Genomic DNA, 8,814 nt, shown 5'->3' with positions numbered 1-8,814 from the left:
TTTTTTTATTTTTCTGCACATTCATCTATAATTTTGGCTCTTTCTTTCTTTCTTTATTTTTTAAAATTATTTCCCTTTCCTTTTTCATTAAATCTCGTCTTTAAACTCATATTTGCTATTTGAATATTAATTTTTATTTTTTAGGCTTATTTGAATCGTTGCATATTTATCCAAGTTAATAGTTCGTCATGAAATTACAAATCCGAATTTTAAAAAACACCACTCCACAACCATGATGGCTTTTATGTTCTGTTTTTGGGGGGAAATGGTAAATATTTCATCCATATTTTTTTTCACTGTGAAGTTTCAAAATTTAAAGCAAAGGAGTATTAAAGTATATTCCATAATCATGCTCTTAGATTTCTATGAAAGTGGATTAAAATATTATAGATTGAAAATATACATTGACTATTATGAGTAAAGATGAAACAATTGAGTAAGAAAGATAGAGATCATAAATGTAATTATTCTTGTATTCTATATTATTCGAATTTTTTTGTTTGTATCTCTCAAAGTTGAAGTTTGGGATGACTACGAAGTAATGAAATTTAGTTGTTCAACGTTTGGGATTATTTCTCATGGGAAAAAAATTGAGCCAATTTGACAATGATTTTGATTTTTTTTCCCTTTTTTTTTTCCAGTTTTTTTACTCACATTTTATAATCATGATTCTCACATGGTTTGAAGAAATATTGAATATTTAAATTAATTTAGAAAATAAAAAGCAAATTTTTAAGAATTAAATTGGTTTCATTTTCAAAAATTTGCTTGACTTTTAAAAATATCAAAATAAATTGAATAAAAAATATAGGTAAAACTCACAAATAGGAGACATTTGGGACAAGATTTATCATCAAAATATAATAACCACTTTTTGTTATAGTAAAAATTATTTCAAAACCTATAATTAGCTACAGTCAACATTATCTCAAAACTTCAATTTATTACAATATTTACTATTTACTATCGCTTTTACTATTTTATATTCATCATTTTTTTATTATTTGCTATTGTATTTACTATTTTTTTCTCAAACTAAAATAGTTTACACTTCAAAGCATACTATTATAACCCAAACTAAAATAATCTACACCTCAAATATAAACTATTATAATCTAATTATAATAACCTAGGATTATAATAAATAATTCACTACTCCAAACACCCCATATCGTTTATATACATAATTTCAAAAGCAAAAAAATTATCATGGGATATTTTAAAGTTTGTTTTTTCTTTAAAAAAACACTGGGATGAGAAATGTTTTCTTCATCCCGATGCACATGCTTGTGTAGAAATTTTTGGCATCTATTAGTCAACATGAAACCATTTCATTTTAGCTTTTGAAAATTAAAATTAAAAATATTACCTCTACTTTCTTTTTTGTTGAAAAAAAAATTAAAATAATTTATTACAGTAAATATTATTTTATATTTTTTAATTAATTATAATAAACATTATTTCAAAATCTCATTTCCTACAATATTTACTATACGCTACAATACATTTATCATTTTTTATTCTTCACGATAATATTTATTATTTATTTATTAACTTAAAACAATCCATATCTTAAATATATATATATTATTATAATCTAAATTAAAATAATCTACTTCTTAAATATGAAGTATTATAATCTAATTATAATAATTTAAAAGTATAATAACTAACTCTTTAAAAAAAAGAGGGTTAGAAGGAGAAGGTGAAAATTGAGAAGTGCAATAGTCAACACAGCGGACGATGAATGTCAAATGGGAAAGGTAAGGTAAGTAATAAAGCAAAATGACAAAATTATCCCTTTAATTTAGATCCACTTAGTTAGCTGGCTACTGAAGAAGGAAAATAAAATAAAAGAATAGAAGATCGGAGAGGCAAAAGTGTATTAGAATTTAGAACTAGAAGCAGAAGAAGAAGAGGATGAAATGAGAAGAAAAAGAGAGAGTGGGCAGTGGTTGTATTAGACTTTAATGGCCGAAATTCAGAAACCACTTTGACCACACTCTCTTCTCTTTTTCTCTTTCTCTTTATCCCCTTTATCAATCCCCAAATCCAACGTTCCTCTCCTAATTTTCTTTACTTTTTTACAAACTTCCCTTTACTTTTCTTTTCTTTTTTTTCTTGTTCTTAGACCCAAAGTTGTTTTTGTTTTTGATTGATGGGTATGTAGTAGATATGGCCATGGAGCTCATCTCCCCATTCCTCACCATGGAAGCCAACGCCGTCCAAGAAGCCGCTTCCGGCCTCGAAAGCGTCGAGAAGCTCATCCGATTACTCTCCAATGCAAATGCCCCCCAACATCACTCCTTACCCTCTTCTACTCAATCCCCCATCGATTTCCCCACCGACTGCCGCGCTGCCGCCGATGCTGCCGTCTCCAAGTTCAGAAAGGTTATTTCTCTCCTCGGCCGTAACCGCCTCGGCCACGCTCGTTTCAGAAGAGCTCCTCTGTCTCAACAACCTCACTACGTTACTCCCATCCAGCAGATCCCGCCCCATCACCTTGACAACTCCACCACCAACAACAACGAATCTCTTAATTTCTCCGCCCATAATTCCTTTATTTCTTCGTTGACCGGCGACGCCGATACCAAGCATCCTTCCTCCTCTTCCTCGCCTTTTCTAATTACCAATCTCTCCCAGGTCTCCTCCGTTGGGAAACCCCCTCTCTCTACTTCTTCCCTCAAGAGAAAGTGTAGCTCCGATAACTTGGGATCCGGAAAGTGCGCCGCTGCTTCTTCCTCTGCTAGATGTCACTGTTCCAAGAAGAGGTCTCTGTTTAACTTCATATTCATAGCTTTAATTTTTATTCAATTTAAGGATGGACCCAAACAAATAAATGAATTAAATTAACGATTAGGAAATTTTGGATGATGGCAGAAAACTGAGGGTGAAGAGGGTGGTGAGGGTTCCGGCGATAAGCTTGAAAATGGCGGATATTCCACCGGACGATTATTCATGGAGGAAATATGGTCAAAAGCCCATTAAAGGCTCTCCACATCCCAGGTAATTTTTTTTCTCTTTTGTTTTTTCCTTTTCTTCTTTTTCGTTCTGTTGACTTTTTCAAATTTCGAATTTTAATTATGAGATAAAACAGGGGTTATTACAAGTGTAGCAGTGTGAGAGGTTGCCCAGCCCGAAAACACGTAGAACGGGCCGTAGACGATCCGACGATGCTAGTGGTGACTTACGAAGGCGAACACAGTCACACCCTCTCCGTGCCCGAAACCTCTAGTCTCATCCTCGAGTCTTCGTAGATCATCGTGATTGTCGCCTTCATCTTAATCTCCCTAATGAGATCCGAGGGTCAGTTTTTTTCCACGTTATTTATCACTATATATATTTATATATATATGGGTTCTCTTCCTTTTCTTGAACAATGTGAATTTGTCTATTATTATTAAACATTAAAAAAAAGGAAAAAAAAAGAGGAAAAAGTAAGGTAAAGATTGTGGATTTGGTATTAGTTGGAGTAGGATACCTTTTTTCTTTTCTTTTCTTTTCTTATTTCTTTTTCCCCCTTGATTTGTTTTTTCTTTAATTATTTTGTCCATTCCATTTCTCAAGCTGTTCTAAATAAAAAAATTAAGAAATTAAATTTTAATTTAAAAAATTACAAACTAATTGTAGATACCCACTAAATAGTAGTTGAAATAAACTAATAATAATTTATTTATAAATATTATGTTAAAAGATTGTATAATTATTATTTTGTAATATCAAGTAATGTATAAGATAAATTAAATTGCGAACCAAATATGCCTTTAATTTCCATGCCAACTTCGCGCATTGCCTTTTCTTTTTTTTGTCTCCGATTCTGAACAGAAAAAGGCTTAGGAATGGCATCTTATTTTCATTGTTACCATTTGTATCCATAATATTATTAATGTAGCGTGATATGTAGTTCATTAACTTGTATAGATATCTAATAAATTGTTTTGTTGACTAACTAGAAAAAATTGATAACATATGAGATGTATCGTTTGCCTAAAAAAACATATGAGATGTAACTAGACTAATGAGCTATGGTTGTAGGCAATAAATTAATTAAGAAGAGAGAGAGAGAAAAGTAAAAGGGGACGGGTCAAAGAATTTGAAACAAGTGGACCATATTATCGTTCTTCATTACAGAAGGTTGACTAAAACTATAGATCTGGCTGAACATGGGACCACCTTTAACTCTCACCTAAAGGATATTTAGATGAAATTTTGTTGCTTTAATCCTTATATCAATATTTCAATGCTGTCAAACAAAATGTCAAAGTGAATTTAGTTGTAATTAGCGTGGTCTTTTCCTCAGCAATATTTGATTTGCTTTTTCTTCTATATTCAAATTTATAAATTAATCCGCAAGATTTTCTAATTTTTTAAAAAATTATGGTATAAATCTGTCCAAAATTTGAAAAAACAAAAAATAAAAAGGTGAAGTAGATATGGAAAATGTGTAGAAGTAAGTTAGATAAGAAGAATTAAAGGTATAAAATAATAAAGAAGAGGATGGAGAAATGGAATTTGAATAGGGAGAAGTAGAGTAGAAAAAGACGGTTGGCGTGGAAATGGAAAAACAAAAGGGGAGTAAGGTCAAAATGGTGGTTGGGTGAGAGAATTGATAAGTATTAGCCAATGTGGGGCCCTCTCATTAGATGGCTTTGTTTTTTTCACCTTTGCCTTGCCTTTGTCTCAACGTCAACTTTTCTCTTAATTTTGGACCCCAAAATAAAAACTATATTTAAATTTAAATTTAAATTTTCCGTCCACATTCCCATCATTGAAAACCCATAAAAGCACACTTCTCTACCTTCATTTCAAATCAACATCTATTCATAATTGTATTCCATGCATTCAATTTTATACCAAAGTCTTTTCTTAAAAAAGAAAAAAAGGAAAAACTAAAGTCCTTAAATTATTATTGTTATTATTTTAATTCCTACCCTACCCTTCTAGAGTAATACATTGTGGACATTAGAGAGAATTTATGAACCTTACTACCTACCACCTAATATTTAATACGGTATTACAACATTAGACGGAGAAAACCGCATAACCACATGTGAATTATGAGATTTATTCTCTCATTGGTGAGTTATATAAATATTTTAACTTTTCCTTTTTTTCCTTTTATTGGAGTAACATTTTATGATAAAAAAAAGAGGCAAATATCAATTTGTATCCCTAAACTTTGGGTGTTATATCAATTTAAACATAAACTAGTAATTGTATCAATTTAAACTTTGATCTTTGGAGATTTTATCAATTTAAACTCTAAACTAATAATTGTGTTTATGTAAACCTTGAACATTTATAAGTGTGTTAATTTAAATCATTAACTTTCATAATTGTATTAGCTTAAGTCCTCCATTGTGTTTTATTTGGATAAACTTACGAATGTTCAAGGTTTAAATTGATATATTTATGAAAGTTCAGGGTTTTAAATTGATACACCTATGAAAGTTAAGAGTTTAAATTTATATAATTATTAGTTTGAGGTTTAAATATATATAACTCTTAAAGTTTAATTTAAGATTTAAAGTGATGCAATTTTTAGTTTAAATTTTAAATTGATATACTTCCTAAGATTTAGGAGTATAAATTGATATTTAAGGTGTTTTAATATACATTTTATTTGCTTACTTGGAACGTTTATTCTTCCAACTATCTAAAATTGATTTTATAATTTTGATATCAATTTGGCTTTTGTTACAAACAAAGATAATTTGATATGCATGATAATTAACTTGGTAAAAAGTTAGTAGGATTTGACATGTGAATGATAATGGGCGGACTAAACTCCAACCTACAATTCTATTTCTACCTCTATCTTATCCTTTTCTTTTAAGATATTCAAAGTTCTCCAATACATTCAATTATTTATATGAAGTCAAATGAGTTTCTCTCTCTTTCTACATCTTTCACATTTTCGTCTTCACCTCAATTATATCAACTAAACTTTTTTCTATTTCATGATTGAGAGGTTTTGTTTTAAAAACAATTAGTCCCTAATCTCAGATTAATGGATTGGCTTCAATTTTACGTATTATATTAACTATTGACGATGGCATACAATCAATTTTTCCACGAAAATTTGTTGTTTTTCTTTGATGGGTACGTGCTGCTACTTTTTCAAATTTTATTGTTCTATCATGGTGTTATTAGATTTGAGGATATTTATCATATTATATGTTTCTATTTTAAGCACATTCACTACAAATTATGAAATTTAACAATGTAAATTGAATTATATTGCCATCCATTTTTTTTTTTTTTTTTTTTTTTTTTTTTTTTTTATAAAATTGCTCCTAATTAACTTACTTTTCACAATGAGGGTAATTAATATTCATTAAAATTTAATTTGTTTGAGACGGTAGAGAATAAAATATGAATATATTTTCAAATGTTTTGGAATTTGATTTTGAATTCCCACCCAATGTATGTGAATTATGTGTTCTTATTTATAAACTTGAGCTAGCGTAATTAAGAATCAAATAAAAAATTATATTTGCTTATTCATTGCGTAAGTTAAGGATTTATTATAGAATTAAACACATGAGCTTTTTCTTTGAAATAAGTAGATGCCCTAAGTGCTAAGATAATAATCAAGTGTCATTAAAAAGTAAATATTAATTTTATGTATGCCTATAATGAAGCTTCTAGTTGTAGCTAGATCAACTTCTTCTAAATGTTTTGTCCTAATATGTTTCACCAACCTGACATAATTTTAAATAGCTATTAAAACAAATTCAAATAGTAATTTGATCCTTATATAAGTTGTTTAATAACGTCTTTGTTTTTACACGTTTCTTATAAATCGTTTTCTAAAATCAAGGAGAAATCTCAGGTCTCATTTGATAATCATTTATTTATTTATTTATTAAAGATTAAGTCTATTTCATCTACATGTTTTACAATAATTTACATATTTCTTAAGAGTTATTAACCAAATTTCAAAAACAAAAACAACTTTTTGATAACTTCTTTTTTTTTATTCTCATAATTTGGCTTGATTTTGTAAACCACTGGTGAAAAGTAGATAACAAAGGAAGACATTTGGAGGTGGAAGTAGTGTCCATAAGCTTAATTTTCAAAAACAAAAATAAAAAATAAAACAATTACCAAACGAGACCTCAGTTACATGTTTATTGTTTTTTTTCGTCAACATAAATAAAAATATGTAATTTTAAACCTTACATCTTCATGGAAGTAACAATTTAGTTCATAATTTTTAATGTATAACAATTTAGTCTCTATATTTTTAAATATGTTCATAGCCTATAAATACTAAGTTCTTACGTAATAAATATTGACAATTAATTTTGATGAGATTTTTTTATGTTAGGGACTAAATTGTTATATGCTAAAGTTGAAAGACTTGAAAATACATAGAATAAATTGTTGGAAACCAAAATTAATAGACTAAGGATGTGTTTGGAATACATGTTCAAATGTTTAATTCTTTTTTGAAAAAGTCATTTTTAAAGAAATTAAAATATTTGACAACCACTCAAAATGATTTTTTAAGTATTTTAATCGATTTTTATAAAAAATGTTTAAACAAAGACGAGATTTTTGAAAATAATTTTTTCTCAACTCAATCCATTACTACTTATTTGAAAGTTCTGAGGCCAAAAGTAGTTGTTAACCGTAAATGTATTAGTTTTATAGTTTACATTTTTTTACTTATAATATATGTAATGTACTTTTAAAAATTAAATATAACACCAAAATTTGAATATTTAATTTTATAAATTATTTTTCTATCAAAATTTTGTAATTTTTTATTTATAATTTTAGAGGATGAAAAACAATAACGAATGGAACAACAGAAATTTATCATAAGTGGATCTCTTTATTATTTAAATACTAACTACTCTTTTTTTCTTTTTTAGCACTAATTACTAACTACTCTTTATATATTAATTAGGAATTAAATACAAATATTGATAAGAAATGGTAGATATATTTTTCAAAAGGAAGAAAGGGTGGACATATATTAACCAGATTTGTTTTCAATAAAATTTATTCTTTTTTTAAAAAAATGTAATTAAAATGAAAAAAAATGAAAAAATCATGACTATGTATGGTTTTATAATTATTGCAACTATACATGAACAAGGAGATCAGCATTAGTGCACATTTATTATTATTATTATTTAAAAGAAAAAACATTAGTGCATAATTTATCAGGGTTTTCTTTTCACACCAATGTATGCAAGGTATTAATTAGCCACAATTACAAAGATAATAGTATATTGGCTGACATTAAGTCAAAAGTGATTTAATATCTTTGCAACTTTAATGTTTATTTTAAAAATTTAATGCTAAATGCACTGTGCCACAATCTAATTTTGAGATAGTAGATTGTGAACCCACTTGTCCAGATAGTGCAGTGGCGACACATGAGTATGGATACATCTGGCAAAGATAGAGAGTCAAGAGAAGTGCCATGATGCAACCGAGGAGGACGGTGCATCATCCAACACACCAACATAAGTGGACAAGCATGCCATGTTGAACATTAAGTAGAAAGATAGGCAACCATGTTATCAGTGGTGTCAGTAACAAGCTCAGTGGGGGCCAGATGGGGTCAAGGGCCATGACCTTGGAAGGTGGGATTTTGTCACGAGTTTGGATGAGTGGCTATAGAGGTAAATGCATATTGATAATATTTGCAAGCACGTCGAATTTCATGTCAATTGGAGTTCAGATGGGCACTCTACATTGATGAGTGACTGTTCACCACATTTCATATGCATGGGTGGCAAAGAGAAAAATGTTCAAAATGTATTATAGGAGGAGGCATGGTGTCAGCTCTCCACC

General features: G+C 28.9%; 1 protein-coding gene across 1 annotated transcript; it reads left to right on the top strand.

The window, feature by feature from the left end:
• Positions 1-1,837: 1,837 nt before the first annotated feature.
• Positions 1,838-3,493, top strand: LOC120074520 (probable WRKY transcription factor 15). The gene is made up of 3 exons (XM_039027674.1): positions 1,838-2,771; positions 2,881-3,006; positions 3,098-3,493. The coding sequence occupies exons 1-3, from the start codon at positions 2,176-2,178 to the stop codon at positions 3,255-3,257; spliced, it is 882 nt and encodes a 293-aa protein (XP_038883602.1). The 5' UTR covers positions 1,838-2,175; the 3' UTR covers positions 3,258-3,493.
• The last annotated feature ends 5,321 nt before the right edge of the window (positions 3,494-8,814 follow it).

Source organism: Benincasa hispida, chromosome 3 (assembly GCF_009727055.1).
Source record: "Benincasa hispida cultivar B227 chromosome 3, ASM972705v1, whole genome shotgun sequence".
NCBI lineage: Eukaryota > Viridiplantae > Streptophyta > Magnoliopsida > Cucurbitales > Cucurbitaceae > Benincasa > Benincasa hispida.
This window is presented reverse-complemented; position numbering and strand designations above follow the sequence as displayed.